The following is a 21,854-nucleotide window of genomic DNA, read 5'->3' as shown; positions in this document are numbered from 1 at the left end:
GAAAGAAAAAAACTTTGTGATCGCTGTGGGTGGCAGCACCGACCAAAAAAGTGTCCGGCATATCCAAAAATGTGCAATAACTGTGCTAAGAGTAATTATTTTTCACGCTGTTGCAGAAGTAGAAAGGAAATAAAACACGTAAATGCAGTGCTTGAAAATTAATGTGAGAAGTGTTATATAGATGTGCTTTGTGAAAACAAACAAAGTAAGAATGACTGGACTATTCCATTGCAAGTGAACCAAAACAATATTCTGTTCAAACTTGATACTGGATCACAAGTAAATGTTCTTGCAGAATCTGAGTTTAATGCATTAAAGCCAAGACCAAAGTTACATACGAAAAATATAAAAGTGACTGGGTATTCAGGTGCAGACATTCCAGTTAAAGGAACATGTGTGGCAAAAGTATCACACAAAAATATTGTGCACACGCTTTCATTTGTGATGGTGCCAAAGAATGCCTTAGTCCTGGGCAGTGATACAGAGTCAGAATACAATGGACAGAGGCCAAACTTGCCGGTACAGTACAATACGGATCTGAAGCCAAAGAGTGACAAGAATCAGGATCCAATTGAAGAAGTGAAAGCACAAGTGAAGGAATTGAGAAGTTTTATTGAAATGATGAAGTCTCAGCATAAAAAAAAGATTACACAGTTAATGAATGAATTGTAATTTCTTCTCAAAGACCTTAAGAAAGAGCCCACTTCAGAGTTTCAGTTAACTGATGCAGACCAGACAAAACATGGAAATAACAACGAAACACAAGAACTGTGTCTACTCGTGTTCATAAACCTCCACAGAGACTCATAGAGACATGTTAAATTATGTATTTGCTCTGATCAACGTTGCTAATTGTTTTACTTTTTAAGGAAAGGAAGATGTGGTGATATCATGTGTCACATGTAAGAACGTGATTGGACAGAGTTTGGACCATGCGCAGAAATGAGAGGATGATCGAGAAACTTGTATGGTGAAAACGTGGTTGCAGTTTGCTGTGGTAAAGAAAAGTTCTAGTTCTTATTCTTCCAGAATATGGTTTGTTCTTAGTAACCTACGGTACGTATAAAGAACACAACAGTGCTGATCTCCGGGGATTTTCAACAAAAATAGTTGCTAGAGTGTACTGAAAGTGGTGTGAAAAACAAAAAATAACCAGTGAGCAGTAGTTCTGTGGGTGAAAACACCATGTTAATGAGAGAGGCTAGAGGAAAATAACCAGACTGGCTCAAGCTGCTAAAAAGCAGGCAGTAACTCAAATAAACATGTATCACAACAGTGGTGTGCAGAAGGGCATCTCTGAATGCACAGCGCATTGAACTTTGAAGTGGGTGGGCTACAGAAGCAGAAAGTGACAAACGTAAACTCAGTGGCTATTTTATTAGGTATGGGTGGTACCTGATAAAGTGGCCACTGAGGGTATGTGCAAATCAGAATCAGACTATTATCAACTTGGGAAGAAAAACATGGGTGAAGATGTTTCCATACACATTGATCTTGTCACAGGTTTGGGGAAACTAGGCAGGTCACTGCAATCCTTCCTTAGATGGTGCATGCCGCAGTGACACTGGATGAATGGATGCTGAACAAGTGGATACTTTATTTTCAAAACAATCAGCAGGTCAGATCACACATGTGAGAAGAGCAAATAAGCCAAGGTTTTAGGCTGAGAATTATTCATCAGAAATGGGAAGGAAATAACACAGGGAGTAAAATTGGGCCATTCAGCTCATTCAGCCTGCTCTGCCATTCAGTCATGGCTGATTATCTTTTTCAACCTAATTCTACTACCTTCTAGTAACTCCTAATTCACTTCTCAATCTCTGCCTGAAAATACATCCAATCACTAGTCCTCCATAGCCCACTATGGCAATGAATTCCACAGATTCACCAGCCTCTGGCTGACTCCTCAGCTCAGTGTTAAAGGGACTAGATTCTTGACTCTCCTATTAATGGGACAATCCTCTCCACATCCATTATATCCGGATCTTTCACCATTTGGACGGTTTCAATGAGATTCCCATTCCTCCTGATGACCTCCATTTGCCCAGAGCCTTCAAATACTCCTCATATGTTAAGCCTCAGATCATTTTTGTGAATATGCTCCAGACATTCTCTAGACACTCACAATACTTCAAATGTTGAGTAGTGTTGCAACAACCTTGGACTTAATGTCAGTAAGAACAGAGAGGGGAAGTCAAGGGAACATACACCTGTTGGCCAGAAAGAACTACAGTCTGCAAATCAGTGAATTTGAATGACTCAAGGACAGTGGAAGCAGATGGACCAATTGTCTCTGTTCCTGCCATGTGCTTGGAGATCGAAGCCGCCATTTTGTGGAACTGTTTTACATCCTCCATTTTGTGTGTTAGTTTTTGGCTTGGTCAGTTTATTTAAAGAAGACGCAATAATGCCTCAAGTAATCTGCTGAACTAGGGATCATTTCCAAATAAGAAATTATTTGTGAGGTGTTCTTTAGTTGGATATAACATGGCAGGCTTGTGAATGTTGGTCTGTGTTTGAACTGTGTGATTCAAGTTGACTGAGAATAAAGAGCTATAAGTTACCGACTGTCACTTGCTGGGAAGAGAGCAATAAGTGGATGCTGGCCTGGAGCAGAGCCCATGAAAGGCTGCTCAGGGTCAGACACATGACCTACAAAAAATGATACTGGAATGCAATATTTGAATTGGTAAGAAATGGATATAAAAGCAGACACTTCTCATCTGCTGTCAGTGGTAACTCTGTATGAGAACAACAATCATGGATATGAGCTGCGCCACGGACACATGAAGATTTGAAACGGGGCTATGAGGAACACGTAGCCAGCAGCAGAAACTCCTTTTTAACTGGTAATATCTTTACTGCTCTTTGACTGTTCATAGGAGGTTAGGAAATCTCAGTTGGTGAGCACACAGCTATTGGTTGTGTAAGTTCCCGTCTTCTTCCACTGGCCCTTGTGGCTAAAGGGATCAGGGGGTATGGAGGGAAGGCTGGTACAGGGTTCTGAATTGGATGATCAGCCATGATCATACTGAATGGTGGTGCAGGCTCAAAGGGCCGAATGGCCTACTCCTGCACCTATTTTCTATGTTTCTATGTTCCTATGAGACAATAAAAGTACTTAAAGGTAATTACAGATCTCTCTGTACCTCGCTGGTCATTATTATGAGGGGTAATTCTTGTAACACACTCATGTCCCTTCCGCCTTCTGAATTCTCTTCTCATTTAAAAAAATACTCCACACCCTTACTCTTTCTACCAAAGTGCACAAGCTCACACTTTGCTATTCTGTATTCCATCTGCTACTTCCTTACCCACTCTCCAAACATGTCCAAGTCCATTAGCATACTGTTTGCCTCCTCAATACTACCTGTCCCTCCACTTATCCTGGTATCATCTGCAAACTTGCGCTACAATTCCATCAGTTCCTTCATCCAGATCACTAATATATAAATTGAAAAGATGCAGTCCCAACACTGGCCCTTGCCTAGATACGGTAGGAATTGAGAGGATGTTTCCAGTTGTGGGAGAGTCTCGGCCCAGAGGGCACAGCCTCTGAATACAATGATAGGTTTTTGGAACTGAGATGAGGAGGAGGAATTTCTTTAGTAAGATAGTAGTGAATTTGTTGGGTAGTGAGGCCGAGATACACCTCTATCAAAGGAGGGGTTAGGTGTTATTTCCCTCCGCTAGCCTACAGGTTACCCTTGGGAAAGGTGTAGCACCTGCTTAGCCCCCCAATCAGGGTCATGTGAAGCCATGGGAGCAGGTGCTGGATGGTCGTATGAACAGCTGGTGCATTTTACAAGTCCTGACGCCAGGCAGACAGTCTCTGAAGAGTAATAATAAAGGCTGGGGTCACCCAGCTTGTAAAGACACTATCCAGAAGAAGGCAATAGCAAGCCAAGAGCAATCATGGACATATAAAGACCATGATTGTCCAGGTCATAGGACACAGCACATAGAAAGAAAAGTGAATCTGTAGAATTCATTGTCATAGATGGGTGTGGAGGTCAGGTCAGTGGGTGTATTTAAAGCTGAAGTTGATAGGTTCTTGATTAGTAAGGACATGAAAGGTTATGGGGAAAAGGCAGGAGAATGGTGTTGTGAGGGTCAATAAAGCACGGATGATTGAATGGTGAAGCAGACAATGGGCTGAATGACCCAATTCCGTTCCTGTATCTTATTGTCCAAGACTGAAGGAAGTCATTTGACCCACTGATTTCATTTTGACTTAGACATTCCTATTCATCCTGTTCCCTCGTCAATTTTCGTTTAACCTATTAGTCATTCCATTCCTATCAATAACCCCTGAGTTTTCTGCTACCCATCTACTTTAGGTGCAGTTCATAGCAACCATGTTTCTGCAATATGAGAGGTAATCAAGTGACCTTGCAAGTCCTTGCAAGAGGAGGATACATAAGCCCTTTGTAAATGCGGAAGGAGAGCACTGCCCATCAACTAGCCACCTGCCCATCCTGTTAAGGCTCCTGCCCCATCTGGTAATGGTAATGGTCTCTGTTTTATAAATAAGTGATATTGGCCTTATTAGCCACCACAGAACCGATAAAACTGTATGGAAACAAATCATCCTCAATCCTAAACGGCTGTTCACGGCATGTGAAAGTGAACACTATCTTAATAAGTAAAATATAAAACTCGAGGACTAATATTGCTAAGCATAACTTGAAATCTCTGCTTTTACTAGTTTGGTCATCATCCTCCAGTTTGAAAAGTCAAAAGGCTAACATCTTTTAACACACTCAAATGGCTACATAAATATTTTTATTGCCAACAACATTTTCTCTTGGGAACTTCCAGCATTTTCTGAAATCAACCTTTCTTCTAAGAAAAGTGCTTTTTTCACATCAGAACTAATTTTTAACAAGACCCATTCTGGCAATGTTTAATGAAAATTATCAATAAGTCTGGGGCTTTGTTTTGTTTCCAAACCTTTGTACTGCTTTTTCCCTAAATAGCAATACTGTTTAAAGAATCTTCCATATATGCTCATTTTAACGTTAACTCTGTTTAAACTTGATTACTTGTGAAACCATGTACAACTGTAATGCTTTGCTGCATACCTTTTACTGTAGGAGCTATGGTGTTTACAACTTGAAAAGTGGAGCTTACATTCGAACAGGCACCAACTGTATAGTACAGGCCTCCACACTTGTAGGCATAAAGTGGTCCACATGCCTGAAATAAAGAATATGGAATAAACATACTTTAAAATGTTTGTAAAACACTAATCATCTCCCTCTTCTATTGTTTTTCCCTTTCTCCTTCTCTTCTACTGATAGTTACACAGACAAGGAAAATAGCTATTCATTGTGGTCACCCCAAAGAAAGAATCTAGACAACATCTACTGTTTAAGGAAGCATGGAGATATCCAGACAGGTTGCTTTCTATGGTGCATTGAGAAAATTTGGTGAGAGTCATTGGGGCCAGACCAAATTTCTTTAGCCTCTTGAAGAAATAGGGACCTTGGTGAGCCTTCCTGGCCATTGCATCCATGTAGTTGGACCAGGACTGGCTATTGGTGATGCTCACTCCTACGAACTTGAACCTCGTAACCCTCTCAACTTCAACATCGTTGATGTAGAGAGGAGCCCTAAATGATGCTTGAAGGAGAGGCTGCATGGCAAAACAGCAGAGGAAACTTTGTTGCTATTTATTTAGTTTCATGAGATTTTTTAGTGATGCGTTGCTTGAATTGTAGGCTTTTATAGAAACAACCAAGTAAACTTGAACTCACTGCAAAAGTTCTGCAATATTATCATGGATGTTTACAGAATACAGTCCTGTCAGCTGCCTCTTGCCATCACTGTACTTTCATCATGCTTCAGGATCTTTATTAACAGGCCAGACAATAACCAAAGCCTGCACCACTCCTAAGGCATCTTTAATGTGACAACATGTAAAATGTAGAATTGCTTCAAAGGAGTTTATAAGCCAAAATCATGGTTAAATCACACAGATATTGAAACATATGACCAAAAATTTGCTCATGGTATGCCTTTAGGGGGTAATCTGAGATACATGAAGTGACCTCCAGAGAGAAGGGCTTTGCATTTAAAGGTCTGAATATAGTCAAGAATCTAGAATTGGAGAAGACTTGATTACAAAGATATAGAGGTGTAAGGATATGGAGGGAAAAAGTCCAATCCAGATAGGATGCTTTCTATGGTGCATTGAGAAATCATAGAAAGTATGATATATGAGCTCTATGTACACAACTCAATTGAAGTTTTAGGATTTAGGGCTCTTACCAGAAAGCCTCCATTAGGATTTGCTGCCAGTGACAGTCCTAGTGTCATGTTTTCCTTCACTTCAGTGATATTAGGCACTGTTAAGTATTCTGTAACAAGAAAGAAGCATCAAATCACCAAACCCTTATTTTCTGTCATCTTGTCCTGAAGACAACTCATCCCCGAAGAGCCTGGTTTGTTTGGTCCAGTCTCCTGGCACTAATGTGAGCAAGGGAACATGGAACAGTTTTAGAAGTTGTCATCTAGAGAGACAGTGGGAGCAGGATGGAGATGCTAGACCCAGTACCAGTGCTGAGTACTGGAAATGACAGCTTACAGATAAGCAGGAAGTGGAGCCTAATTGTATCCCGCAAGATTCAAAATACTTCAAGGCTTGATGTTAATTGTCCACAGGTCTGAAGATCTCTGTCAGTATTTGGTTAGAAGTAGCTAATCATGGAAATGGCACCGGTTCCAATATTTGGTTGAATCTGTCTTGGGAATGGACACTATGGATTTTCCATTTGTCACAGGTGATCCAAGACCATACTTGATATTAGAATGCTAGTACAGAGGCCACCCAGAAAACCTGTTTACATAATCCTTACAAATCGGTTAGTGAGCTCCCAGTCCAGTGAAGACTCTCTTATATTATATAATGTAAAAAAAACATGGCAGATGCTGGTAATTGGTAGTAAATAAAAACAGAAAATATTGGAATCACCTACTAAGGCAGATAGCATCGGTGGAAAGAGAAAATGAATTAAAGTTTGGGTCTAGATCTGAAGGTTAACTTTCTTCCCTCAGTTCTTGCCTAATCTGCTAAGTGTTTGCAGCATTTTCAGTTGTCAATTAATCTCTTCTGCCTTATACCCTATAATATTGGTGAGGACAGTGAGGACAATATGAGTGAGGTTGATGTTCTGGATCATGTTGATATTAAGAGAGAGGAGGTATTGGAGTTGTTAAAATACATTAGGACGGATAAGTCCCTGGGGCCGGACAGAATATTCCCCAGGCTGCTTCATGAGGCGAGGGAAGAGATTGCTGAGCCTCTGGCTAGGATCTTTATGTCCTCGTTGTCCACGGGAATGGTACCGGAGGATTGGAGGGAGGCGAATGTTGTCCCCTTGTTCAAAAAAGGTAGTAGAGATAGTCCGGGTAATTATAGACCAGTGAGCCTTATGTCTGTGATGGGAAAGCTGTTGGAAAAGATTCTTAGAGATAGGATCTATGGGCATTTAGAGAATTATGGTCTGATCAGGGACAGTCAGCATTGCTTTGTGAAGGGCAGATCATGTCTAACAAGCCTGATAGAGTTCTTTGAGGAGGTGACCAGGCATATAGATGAGGGTAGTGCAGTGGATGTGATCTATATGGATTTTGGTAAGGCATTTGACAAGGTTCCACACGGTAGGCTTATTCAGAAAGTCAGAAGGCATGGGATCCAGGGAAGTTTGGCCAGGTGGATTCAGAATTGGCTTGCCTGCAGAAGGCTGAGGGTCGTGGTGGAGGGAGTATATTCGGATTGGAGGGTTGTGACCTGTGGTGTCCCACAAGGATCGGTTCTGGGACCCCTACTTTTTGTGATTTTTATTAATGACCTGGATGTTGGGGTAGAAGGGTGGGTTGGCAAGTTTGCAGACGACACAAAGGTTGGTGGTGTTGTAGGTAGTGTAGAGGATTGTCGAAGATTGCAGAAAGATATTGATAGGTTGCAGAAGTGGGCTGAGAAGTGGCAGATGGAGTTCAACCCGGAGAAATGTGAGGTGGTACACTTTGGAAGGACAAACTCCAAGGCAGAGTACAAAGTAAATGGCAGGATACTTGGTAGTGTGGAGGAGCAGAGGGATCTGGGGGTACATGTTCACAGATCCCTGAAAGTTGCCTCACAGGTAGATAGGGTAGTTAAGAAAGCTTATGTGGTGTTAGCTTTCATAAATTGAGGGATAGAGTTTAAGAGTCGTGAGGTAATGATGCAGCTCTATAAAACTCTGGTTAGGCCACACTTGGAGTACTGTGTCCAGTTCTGGTCGCCTCACTATAGGAAGGATGTGGAAGCATTGGAAAGGGTACAGAGGAGATTTACCAGGATGCTGCCTGGTTTAGAGAGTATGGATTATGATCAGAGATTAAGGGAGCTAGGGCTTTACTCTTTGGAGAGAAGGAGAATGAGAGGAGACATGATAGAGGTGTACAAGATATTAAGGGGAATAGATAGAGTGGATAGCCAGCGCCTCTTCCCCAGGGCACCACTGCTCAATACATGGCTTTAAGTTAAGGGGTAGGAAGTTCAAGGGGGATATTAGAGGGAGGTTTTTTACTCAGAGAGTGGTTGGTGCGTGGAATGCACTGCCTGAGTCAGTGGTGGAGGCAGATACACTAGTGAAATTTAAGAGACTGCTGGACAGGCATATGGACGAATTTAAGGTGGGGTGTGGGTTATATGGGAGGCAGGGTTTGAGGGTCGGCACAACATTGTGGGCTGAAGGGCCTGTATTGTGCTGTACTATTCTATGTTCTATCTATAGTATCAGTGCCTGAGATATCTTATTAAGAGTGCACATGTGCATGTGTGCATTCTGAAAAGAAGCTGAAGCTGGAATAAATCATATACACGTTTCAAATCCCTTCATATTTCTCCTAGATTAGCCCTTAATAACCAGGAGTTTAGCAACTTTGTCAGAGAATGCCTCTGATTTTAACTTTACATTGAAGGAGGCACAAGTAACTGGTTTAAACTCCTTTACCAGTGGTGATTTCTAGCATAAATTGAACAGTTTAAATCACCTGGTTTTCTTTTCTCTTACTTACACATTACACTCTTTTGTGACATGATACAATAGTCTGAACAAAGATAACACATTTATTTTATTCTTGCTCCATAATTTTCATGCCAGAAAATATATTTTAATTTTACCAGTCAAGTTTAGTTTCACACATTCTGGATTGCTGGTCTTGAACGTTGGGCATTTGTAGATATCACCAGTTCTATGTTTGGGCTGTCCTTCCCAAGGAGAACCAATCAGAAGCCTAAATGTAAAGAAAGAAACACTATGATGTTGTGATATTACCATAATATTGATAGGAGAATGAGGGGCCTAGTCAACCATAGAATTTCAAATTCTGGTGGAAGATAACTACCAGTTCTGGATGACCTTCAGCAACTCACCGTTTGTCAGCACAGTTTTCAGCTACCATTTACAGTATATTCAGGATCTATTTCCCAGAGCTTTGTGGTAGTATACCAGATGATGGAGAGGGCCTTTGATGCGATGATGGAACTTAGTCTCTTAAACCACCAGTAGTGTCTTGTACAGCTGCATCCATGATAGGTAGAGTTAAAGACACATAGGTTTATCTCATGTGTTCATTCTGACCTTCAGAAGACATCTGACTCAATAGGCTTTGACAATTTTTTGCATTTTTTCAAGCCCTAAAGTTCTGGGAATAGTGCTACAAATGATTTAACGATGTGTGCTCAAAATAATGAACACATCAGCAAATCTCCACTTACATCCACTACACCAGAAGTCCCAAATATTGCACAATGCATGACTAGCACATCATTCTCCTACCAACCATCTTTAGTAATCAGCATGGAGAACTAATATCCACATGCACCATCATACCTGCAGATTCAGACATCGACCGCGACCCTGAACTGCATATCCACTGCCAGCTATTGAGGCATGGAAGGTACATTATCCAAGCGCATTATGCATCACTCACTAATGGATTTGAAGGGCATAATCTGTGCTAGCAACAAACTTGGACTGGGGTGGCTGTAACTCCTTGCATCCCTCGAAAAAAAAGTGCCCAGCAAAATTATATTGGGACTGATAATTCCGATATCACATATTTTCCCATCTGCCTTACATACCATTTCCCATCTCATATTCCAATCTCTTCTAATGCACAAACTGCCAATGATACAAACATGCCTTTCTTGGTCTCACACTTGCCATCTCCAGCAAGGCCATGTTCCTATGGCTTTCTCATTTCAGAAGAGCAGCCAGGGAAGAAATGGTAAGAAAAGAAGTGCATCAGGATGAAAGTACTACTCGGACTCAGTTATTTGTTTGTGTCCGTCAGCCATGGATTGGGCTCAAACACATACGTCAGAGTCGGCTGCCACAGAATGAAGACATCATCACTCCTGCCATCATGCGTGACACTACCTGAATGATGTACTTTATAGACCAAATGGGCATCAAAGGAATGGAGGATCCTCTGGTTCAATGTATCTCTAAGTTCAGATTTACTACAAACATATTAACATGAACAGTCACTGGCAGCTAGCTCAGTGGCAAGGCCACAGTCTTTGCAAGGCTATCTACTTGGTGACCTCCATCTTGCTGGCAAGCAGAATAATCTGTTTTCAACTCTTTCATAATAAAGAAAAAACATTAACCTTCCTAATACCAATAATAACAAATACTTTATGTGACAATGTGAGGCAAAATGCAATATATTTTGTAACTTCAGATTAGACCAAGCCACATCCATAGAAATGAATGGCCCCTGTAAACTTCATAGCTCTGAGCTATAAAGTTTTAGCCATGCTTTGTGACTGAGTTGAGCATGGAAATAAATCTAGTTCTTCTAACATGAGTAGTCAGTGTGATGCACCATATCACTTAAATACATGCAAGTGAATTTGTCCCTAAAAACTTTTAGTGGATATGACTCTTAACGAGGGTCATTCTCCCTCTCCTCTTGCTTTTCCTTCCTTTTCTAACTGCTTAGCCCAACTCTTCATACCTCTTCATTATTCACTTCAGGTGCACTTGCAGAAGGTGGCCAGTAAACATCCATGCCTGAAAGGTACGGTCATTGTAAGCGTCTTGGACAAATGGAAGTTTTGGGAATGAAAGGGTTAATGTATGAGGAGCGATTGGTGGCTCTGGACCTGTACTTGCTGGAGTTTAGAAGGATGAAGGTGGATTCCATTGAAACTATTGCAGACATCCCACCCTGCAAAAACTCATTTCAGGGCGGTAGCACCCCTGCCCCCTGCAACCCAATATGCTCCCCATCCCCCTCCCCCGTCCATCAACCTCCAAGGGTGTATGTAATACTTTGTTTAGAGATTTTGTCAAATCTGATACAAAGTTGGGTATATGCAGCAAACGTGACATTAAAATATGTACTTATATTATCATGTTTATTCTATTACAACTTTAAGCAAGTCTACAGGGAGTTTGGCCTCATCACGTAGGACATCAATAGCGTAGCTCCTTGGCAGCTAGCCAGCTAGTTTAAATCAGGGGTCTCCAACGTTTTTTGCACCGCGGACCGGTTTAATATTGGCAATATTCTTGCGGACCGGCCGACCCCGGCGGCGGGGGAGGGGGGGGTGGTGGGTGTTAAACAGCACTGGAATATAGGTGAAAAGTCAACTATAAGTCACTTGTAAGTGGCTAATACACTCAATTTCGTTTCTAAAGGGGTTTATCTAACAAATTTAATATTAAACACACAGCGCGAATTTTCCTCGCATGAATGTAGTGATAAGTAAATTATAACAGTGGTCCCAAACCTCCGAGCCGCAAAGAATGCAGTGGTACAGTGGTAGCCAGAACACACCCAGCACATCTTTAAGAAAAAAGCCGAGGCGGGAGGAGAGATTGTGCGCAGCCCTCCAGTGAAAATGATATCATATCCGTTAAATAGGGGCCGTGGACAATTGTGATTTGATGGAGACAGACGTGAAAGTACAGAGGAACATCTGGAGAAATTTCTGAAATGCAGGTTCGCTGCTGTTTTTACTGCGCGATCCAGAATCTCCTGGAGGGAAGGCCTCAAAATCCGTGGCTTTGCCTGCTGTTGGCCACCGAGATTGAGGTCGAATCGTTCGGACAGAGATGGTGCTCGGTACTCGGTGTCGGAGAGCTGATTGGAGGCTCGAAGTTTTCGGACGACTCAGAGTCGGACTGTGGTCGAGCATGGCAGGGAGAGTTTTTCTTCCTTCTCCCGTCTGCGTGAGATGTGGGACATTTGAGAGACTTTGAACTTTTTACCGTGCTCATGGCCTGTTCTTCATCAAGTTATGGTATTGTTGCACTGTTTGTAACTATATGTTATAATTATGTGGTTTTGTTAGTTTTTTCAGTCTTGGTCTGTCTTGTGTTTTGTGATATCACACCGGAGGAAATATTGTATCATTTCTTAATGCATGCATTACTAAATGACAATTAAAGAGGACTGTGTGTCTTCATAATCTAAAAAAATAAACAAGCTAATTGATTAGGTGCCGCCTGCCATGTAAATGTTGGCCCAGATCAGAGACGATGCAATCGGCAATCGCCTCTGATCTTGGCTGACATTTACATGCCGGGCGGCACCTAATAAATTAGCTTGTTTATTTCGGCTTTTTGCTTAAAGATGTGCTGGGTGCGTTCCAGCCTCTGCTGTATTCTCCGCGGCCCGGAGGATGAGGACCTCTGAATTATAAGTCACTTATAAGTCAATAGCATCATAACATTTTAAGTAACGTTTGAGTATTAAACACACAGCGCATATTTTCCTCGTATGAACTTATAAAATCATTGCAACACACCAATATCGCTGAATCAGTGTGAGCCCTGGGCTTGTTTCCCTATCGAGGGGTGATGGGAGACAGCGATGCTCGAAGGGGGTTCCTTATGTCCAGTCTATTCTGCAATTTAGTTTTCGTTGCATTCATCGCAGAAAACACCACTTCACAGAAATATGTTGGAAATGGAAGCAACGTTTTCAGTGCTTTCGTGGCTATCTCAGGATACTCAGCCTTGACTTTGATCCAGAATGCCGGTAGAGATGTTATGCCAAACATACTTTTCAGCCCACCATCATTTGTAAGCTTGAGGAGTTGATCTTTTTCCCGCACTGACATGGATGATTCACCGGGGACATTCACTAATGGGCCACGGACCCACTCCTTTGTAGGTCACTGATGACCTCGCGTGCGTTAAAATTCAACATTATGTGTCAGAGAATGAGGAAAGGTGCAGCTGACTCATATCGTTTCATATCGCCAAATCATATCGTTTCCTCACGGCCCGGTGGTTGGGGACCACTCTTAGTACAAAGAGAGACCAATCAGGATGCTCGCCCTCCCTCTAAAAAAAATCTGTTTCTGGGATATTGTATATAATTTCCGGGCATCAGAGAGCCACTATCAATATGCGGGAGACTCCCGAAACTTCCGGGAGAGGTGGGATGTCTGCTATTGAATATTGAAAGGCCTAGATAGAGTGGATGTGGAGAAGAAATTTCTTATAGCGGGGGAGTCTAGGACCGGAGAGCACAGCCTCAGAAAGGAAGGATGTCCGTTTGGACCAGTAATGTGGAGGAATTCTTTAGCCAGAGGGTGGGGAATATCTGGAATTCATTGTCTGGGAGTATATTTAAGGCAGAGGTTGATAGGCTCTTAATGAATAAGGGTGTCAAAGGTTACGAGGAGAAAGCAGGTGATGGGGTTGAGAGGGATAATAATTCATCTGCGATGGAAAGACAGAGCATACCAGATGGGCCGAATAGCCTAATTCTGCTCCTATGACTTCTGTTCTTATGGTCTAAATCTTATCTGCTGTGAATCAACATTTATACGCTTTACAAATTCCAAAGAAGTTAAAAATAACAACCATTCAGTTAGAGTCAATCAGCATCTAATAAGCAAGCTCCTGATAACACTTTTACTGAGCAAAGTTTGGGAGTGGGGTTATTGATGCTGCCAAATATTTGATTCTCCCATTTATTTCTAACATAAGGTACTGTCTAATTCCAGTTCTGTAGTACTTGCATTAACTCAGTTTTGATTGCTTAACCTGTATATTTCTGGTGCCTGTGAGTGTCACATATGCTGGCAACTTTTCCCAAATACAGTAAGTATACAAGCATGGGTGTGGGACAAACTGGAAACAAATCAGCAACCACAGCAGTGCAGCAACATCCTGCAATCCCTTAAAGTTTTTTTTTCATGCAATAAGGAATTTATTTATACAGACCAATCATTGATACATAAAAAATTAACTTTTAAGCCTCTATGTAACCCCTACTGATACTGTTGTGATCATGGAAGAAAAATAGGATTGGCTTCACTTTTTGTTAACTGCAACATCTCCATTTGCAAAACTTCTCCAAGTCTACGACTGCTAATGATAAACTGCAAACCGTAATTTTTCTCCTGAAAGATAACACAAATTATTTTGAAAGCAATTTGCTTCATTCATGCCACAACTACTTCACATTCAAGTTCAGCAATGATTGTTTCATTTCATTATGTTATTTAATCATGATACATCCGCTACCATTAAAGCATAGCAGCCTATTTAAAGTCTTTGCAATCATTTTCAAAATAGGAAGGTCAGGTTAATTTGGTCTAATAAATCCTTTAAATCCTAACAACTGTATTGAATTCTTTCCCCACAGTACCTGAGTTATAAATAAGTCTGCCAAATTGCATTTACATTCTGAATGCTATCAGAAATCTAACCGCAAAATGAAGACAAACAGGAAAAAGCAACTTTGAAATTATTACATATTGCAAACATTGACATGTAGCCAGCAAAATACTTCCATCAAGTGGATAATTATCTGTGTTGTCTTCACTGCTACACACCCTGAGAAAGCTACATGAAAACTTAACTAGTGGCAAAATGAATGAAGCAAAGTTTTGCTCAGGATATGGGAACTATTTTAGACAACTGTAAGTTCTGGTGACATGAATTTGTGTTCTGTTGTTTAATATAAAACATACAAATAACTAAATTATCAGATAATAATTTACGCAACAGTGTGTTGATTGTTGAGCGTCGAAGAAATCACAGAAACACTAATCATATGTTTCAAGATATCATTTCTGTCAGAAAAAACAGCTGAGTGAAATTATAAGCCTTATGAGTCTTGGTATTGGTTACCCAATTAAAATAAAAACTGTTTTATATCTAAGAATCATTTACAACTTCTGTATACTTAAAGTATAACGTACAGGATTAGCAGGGATTGCGGTGGACATACAGGTTTTTTTGCAACCTGAATGGCCCACTTGTGTAAGTTAACTTGAGTGGGCCTCAGTTCCTGGCTCTTGACTTCTATTTGCAGAAATATCCTGTACTCCATCAAAAGCAAACTCTCTTTCAACAGTTCTATTTCCACTTCTGAAAGTTCTTTTACAATTCCCACTTCCTTCTTTCTTTCAGAATCTCTATTAAACCTTTGGTTGGGATTTTGCAATCAGTGATGATTGCTGAACTTGGCACTAATCCAGAAATGTTTTGTGGACCCTCTTGTGCCATTTAATGCCACGATTGCTTTTACTGCCTAGTTCTATTGACAAAACACACAATTCATTTTAATATTTTCGTTTTCAGGATCTAAGAAACATTGACAAGGGCGACAGATGCCCTTGAGAAAGTGATGGTGAGGTGTCTTCTCAACCTATTGCAGTACTTCTGGTAAAGGTATTCCCACAATCCTTTTGGCTAGAGAGTTTGACTAAGTGAAGATGAAGGGATTGCTGTAGGTATGCATGTCAGGATGCTGCATCATTTGGAAGTGAGCATGTAAATTGGTGGTGTTTCCATAAATCTGAAGCTCTTGCTCTTCTCAACTGTGGAGGTTGTATGCTTGGTAATAAGACTGTCAAAATAGCTTGGGTGAGCAAACAGAGTATTTTGTGGTCGGTGTCCACTGCAGTGACTGTGTGCTAGTGACAGAACGAATGAATGTTTACAATAGTATGGAGTATACCAATCGAACAGGCTGTTTTGCCTTCAATAGCGTGAGTTTCTTATGTGTTTTTGGAACTGCACTGGGGAGTTTTCCACACATTCCTGAGTTGTGCATGGTGGTGCTGGACAAGCTTTAGAGTTCCTCTGAAATGTTACAGCCACAGCACATACGAGGATGCAACACACATCAAAGTTGCTGGTGAACGCAGCAGGCCAGGCAGCATCGCTAGGAAGAGGTACAGTCGATGTTTTGGGCCGAGACCCTTTGTCAGGACTAACTGAAGGAAGAGCTAGTAAGAAATTTGAAAGTGGGAGGGGGAGGGGGAGATCCAAAATGATAGGAGAAGACAGGAGGGGAAGGGATGTAGCCAAGAGCCGGACAGGTGATTGGCAAAAGGGATATGAGTGGATCATGGGACAGGAGGCCCAGGGAGAACGAAAGGGGAGAGGGGGGGAAAAACCCAGGGGATGGGCAAGGGGCATAGTCAGAGGGACAGAGGGAGAAAAAGGAGAGAGAGAGAAAGAATGTGTGTATATAAATAAATAACGGATGGGGTACGAGGGGGAGGTGGGGCATTAGCGGAAGTTAGAAAAGTCACTGTTCATGCCATCAGTTTGGAGGTTACCCAGACGGAATATAAGGTACTATAAGCCTACTGACTCTCACAGTATGTCTACTATAAGCCTACTGACTCTCACAGCTATCTGGACTATTCCTCTTCTCACCCTGTCTCTTGCAAAAACGCCATCCCCTTCTCTCAATTCCTCCGTCTCCGCCGCATCTGCTCTCAGGATGAGGCTTTTCATTCCAAAACGAGGGAGATGTCCTCCTTTTTTAAAGAAAGAGGCTTCCCTTCCTCCACCGTCAACTCTGCTCTCAAACACATCTCCCCCATTTCACGTACATCTGCTCTCACTCCATCCTCCCATCACCACACTAGGAATAGGGTTCCCCTGGTCCTCACCTACCACCCCACCAGCCTCCGGGTCCAACATATTATTCTCCGTAACTTCCGCCACCTCCAATGGGATCCCACCACTAAGCACATCTTTCCCTCCCCTCCCTCTGCTTTCCACAGGGATCGCTCCCTACGCGATTCCCTTGTCCATTCGTCCCTCTCATCCCTCCCCACTGATCTACCTCCTGGCACTTATCCTTGTAAGCGGAACAAGTGCTACACCTGCCCTTACACTTCCTCCCTTACCACCATTCAGGGCCCCAGACAGTCCTTCCAGGTGAGGTCACACTTCACCTGTGAGTCGGCTGGTGTGATATACTGTGCCTGGTGCTCCCGATGTGGCCTTCTATATATTGGCGAGACTCCACGCAGACTGGGAGACCATTTTGCTGAACACCTACGCTCTGTCCACCAGAGAAAGCAGGATCTCCCAGTGATGATGCCCCACCCAGAGGATGGGGCATTAGCGGAAGTTAGAGAAGTCAATGTTCATGCCATCAGGTTGGAGGCTACCCAGACGGAATATAAGCTGTTGTTCCTCCAACCTGAGTGTGGCTTCATTTTAATTCCACGTCCCATTCCCAGTCTGATATGTCTATCAATGGCCTCCTCTACTGTAAAGATGAAGTCACACTCAGGTTGGAGGAACAACACCTTATATTCCGTCTGGGTAGCCTCCAACCTGATGGCATGAACATTGACTTCTCTAACTTCCGCTAATGCCCCATCCTCTGGGTTTCCCCCCCACCCTTTCCTTCTCCCTGGGCCTCCTGTCCCATGATCCTATCATATCCCTTTTGCCAATCACCTGTCCAGCTCTTGGTTCCATCCCTCCCCCTCCGGTCTTCTCCTATCATTTTGGATCTCCCCCTTCCCCTCCCACTTTCGAATCCCTTACTAGCTCTTCCTTCAGTTAGTCCTGACGAAGGGTCTCAGCCCAAAACGTCGACTGTAGCTCTTCCTAGAGATGCTGCCTGGCCTGCTGCGTTCACCAGCAACTTTGATGTGTGTTGCCTGAATTTCCAGCATCTGCAGAATTCCTTGTGTCGTCGTATATATGAGGGTGGTCCAGATGAGTTTCTGATCAGTGGTGATCTTAGGATGTTGGTGCTGTGGGACTCAGTGAAGATAATGCTACTGAATGTCAAAATAGGCGGATAGACTTTTTTTTAAGGAAACCTTCATCTGTGACAAGAGTGTTACTAACCATATATAACCCGTGCCTGAATGTAGTCTAGGTCTTGCTGCATTCATGCTTCCTTTGCTGAAAAATAGCGGCTGAATATTATGTACTTCTGACCTTTCTGATGGAAGGAAATTCATTGAAGAAGTAGGTGAAGTTGTTTGGGTCCAAATCATTGCCCTGAAGGATGCCTACAGTGATATCCTGGAACTAAGATAATTGATCTCCCATAAACATTTTCCTTCGTGCAAGGCAAGGCTCTGACCACTGAAGTCTGTTCCTCTTGATTTTCATTGCAATGTGTACCGAGGCTGTAACCTCTTAGTCAATGTCAATATGACCAAGGAACTGATTGTAGACATCAGGAGAGGGAAACCAGAGGCCCATGATCCAGTACTCATTGGAAATTCTCAAAGGACCAGTCCTGGACCCATCAAATAAATATAATTGCAAAGAAAGCACAACAGCGCCTCTACTTCCTTAGGAGTCTGCGGAGATTAGACATGACATCAAAAATCTTGGCAAACTTCTATAGGTGTGTGGTGGAAAGTGTACAGTCTGGGTGCATTACAGCCTGTATGGGAACACCAATGCTTTTGAGCATAATGTCCTATAAAAGGAAGTGGAGTTTGGCCCAATACATCACAGGTAAAACCCTCCCAAACACTGAGCATGAAATGTCACAGAACAGCAGCATCCATCATCAAAGATATTCACCACCAAGGCCACACACATCAAAGTTGCTGGTGAACGCAGCAGGCCAGGCAGCATCTCTAGGAAGAGGTACAGTCGACGTTTCAGGCTGAGACCCTTCGTCAGGACAGGCCATGCTCTTTTCTTGCTGCTGCCATCAGGTGCAGGTGCCTCAGGACTTGTACCACAGATTTAAGAACAGTTACTACTTCTCAAACATCAGGCTTTTGGTCAAAAGGGGATAGCTACACTCATTCCATTTCTGGTGTTTCCACAACTGATGGTCTCACTTTAAAGACTCTGTCCTGTTATTTCATTCTCTCTCATTTCATGTTACTTCATACTTGTTATTTATTGCTATTTACTTATATTTCCATTTGCACAGTTTGTTGTTCATTGATCCTGTTTACAGTTACTGTTCCATAGGTTTTCTAAGTATGCTGGGAAAAAAAAATTCTCGTTGTTGTATGTGGTGACATGTATGTACTCTGATGTTTCCTAATGTTGATAGTCAGTGTGATAGATGTATAAACGTTTGTAAAACTGAGACAGCTATACTGACACACATGTTTTGGTCATGTTCTGTATTGAAACATTTTTGGAAATCTATTTTTTCTACAATGTCTAAAGTTTTAAAAATTAATTTACAACCTAATAAATTGACAGTTTTGTTTGGTATAATCCCTCAATATAATCATAGTATTTCTCTATCAGACCAACATGTAATTGCATTCGTTACACTATTGGCCAGAAGGGCTATTTTGTTGAAATGGAAAGATGTTTCTGCTCCCACTTTGATACAATGGTTCTCTCAGGTGATGCTATGTCTTAGTTTGGAGAAAATCAGAAGTCGAACTTTTGATCCTCGATTTGATTTCGAGAAAAGGTGGGGTCCATTTGTCCACTACTATCATCTGATTTGAGTTATTTAATATAGTTTCCTTCTGATTTTTGTTTAAATGGATTTGAGTTGGCGGATTGATGTTTTTCTTTTATGGAAGCTTGTGTGACGTATAGCTCTGGGGTTGTGCTCCCAATGGGTTTTTTTCCATTTTTGTTTTAGTTCGTACGGTTTTCTTTTCTCTTAGTTAGTAGGGGTTCTTTTTTGTTCTTTCTTTTTTTCTTTCAAAAAATATATTCTTAACACTTTATTTTTTCTTCTTATTATTGATATATTGCTTAGCTTTGTTAATCAGTTATTTGCTAATTTAATTCTTCATTGTACATATTGACATATTGACTTGATTACCTTAATGTATTTTTGTTGACCTTGAACAATAATTAATAAAAAGATTTAAAAAATGGAAATGAAATGTATTCTGATAATAACATTTTTATTTGAACTTTCTGAACTTTGATGAGATCCAGATGAAACACAACCAGCACATTGGTATTTATACACATTGGTGATCAAGTTATTGGTGAGTAAATGCCAGTTTTGATGACACCTTCAATCACCCTGCTGATGACTGAGATCAGATTTACAGAGATGTAATAGGACTGATTGGATTGTTTTTGTGAACAGTGCTTTCCACTAGGTTTTCTACATGTCATTAGTCTTTGAAGACAATCACTAAAGTTGATGGTAGGTAGTAAACAGGAGAATTTCTTGTTCAAGTTTAACCTGATACTATGAAGATGCCAAGGCTTATTCCCACTGTTCCACTCCCTCTGGTCCATTTGTCTTGCAAATTAATTAAGAACATACCCAGTTGATAGAGAAATCTCCCATGCTCTCTGTGTGGACAACATTGTCAGGTCATTGCTTGACTAGTATAAGGATATCCTTCCCAATTTAGACACTTGACCACATATATTTGTGCAGAGGATTGTGCAAGGTCACCTGAGTTTGGATAATTTTGCCATGCTTAGTGTCACGTGCTGCACACTTTTATTTCCCTCTTTCAATCCAGCAGTACTGTACTTGCTTGTTTTTGCATGGGTCATTTCAGAGGGAATTTTCAAGTTGGTCACCTCTAGACCAGACCTGGTAAGAATAGCATGTTCTCACCATGGGCTAGCATTAGATAAATCAAGAGATTTTTGTGCAAAACAATAACTTTTATATATGGTGATCATTACTAATGATTAGTTTATTAAAAAAACAGCTAGGTCTTAATTTCAAGTCTACATCTGCTATGATGGAATCTGAATGTGGAAATCTGGATTGTTAGTCTCAGCCACCTCGGGCTATATACATTATGACAAATACTTCAGTACTAGGCACAACGATCATCCTATTAGCGCAAAGATCAAAGAGAGTTGGAATTGTAAATCTACAGAAGTCTAGTAGTTAAGAACAAACAACAGAGAGACCAAAGATGGCGGAGCAATGTGTTCTGCCTTTCCCATGGCCCATAGACAAGAAATACTCTACTCAAAATCATAGGCAAGAGTTAACCAATCAGGATACTGAATTTGTCAGACTGCTTAGAAAATGAGGAGGAGTAGGATAATTCTGAGCAAATGCGAGTGTTGTGTGTATGTGTGTGTGTGTGTGTGTGTGTGTGTGTGTGTCTGTGCGTGTGTGCGTGCGTGCGGTGGGCTGGTGGGGTTTAACCTTCTCCACTATATGTCATGTGATTTTTAAAAAACTCATTCCATGGCTTTGCAGACTGTGCCAGCTCATCCTGAATTGCTCCAGAAAATGCTGGTGGACTGTCTTCTTAAACAGTTGCAGTCCTTGAGGTACAGGCATACCCCCTACCCCTGTGCTGCAAGGCGAAAGTTTCCAGGACTTTGAACCGGTGACAGTGAAGGAACAGTGATACATTTCCAAGTCAGCATGGTATGTAGCTTGCAGGGCAACTTCCAGGAGTTGGTGTTCCCATATTTTTGCTGCCTTGTCTTTTTTGTTGGTAAAGATTGCAAGCTAGGAAGATGCTGCCTAAGGAGGGTTGGTGAATTGTTGCAGTGCTTTCTGAAGAGATTACAAACTGCTGCTACTGTGAGTCGGTGTTGAGGTGAGCGAATGTACATGGATGGGTCCTTATAAAGCAGGATACCAAGTCATTACTCACTGTAGGATTCTTGGTCTCTGAACTGCTCTTG

General features: G+C 41.7%; 1 protein-coding gene across 1 annotated transcript in view; it reads right to left on the bottom strand.

The window, feature by feature from the left end:
• itga1 (integrin, alpha 1) overlaps nt 1-21,854 on the bottom strand; it is a 227,008-nt gene that overhangs the window by 170,324 nt on the left and 34,830 nt on the right. The window contains exons 3-5 of the mRNA XM_063042906.1: nt 9,173-9,285; nt 6,274-6,362; nt 5,085-5,199 (exon numbers count right to left, since the gene is read on the bottom strand). Coding sequence (XP_062898976.1) covers nt 5,085-5,199; nt 6,274-6,362; nt 9,173-9,285 — 317 coding nt within the window. The remainder of the gene's footprint in view (nt 1-5,084; nt 5,200-6,273; nt 6,363-9,172; nt 9,286-21,854) is intronic.

The sequence above is a fragment of the Mobula hypostoma genome, chromosome 3, assembly GCF_963921235.1.
Source record: "Mobula hypostoma chromosome 3, sMobHyp1.1, whole genome shotgun sequence".
NCBI classification, from domain to species: domain Eukaryota; kingdom Metazoa; phylum Chordata; class Chondrichthyes; order Myliobatiformes; family Myliobatidae; genus Mobula; species Mobula hypostoma.
Note: the sequence above shows the minus strand (reverse complement) of the source record. Positions and strands in the feature narration are given on the sequence as shown.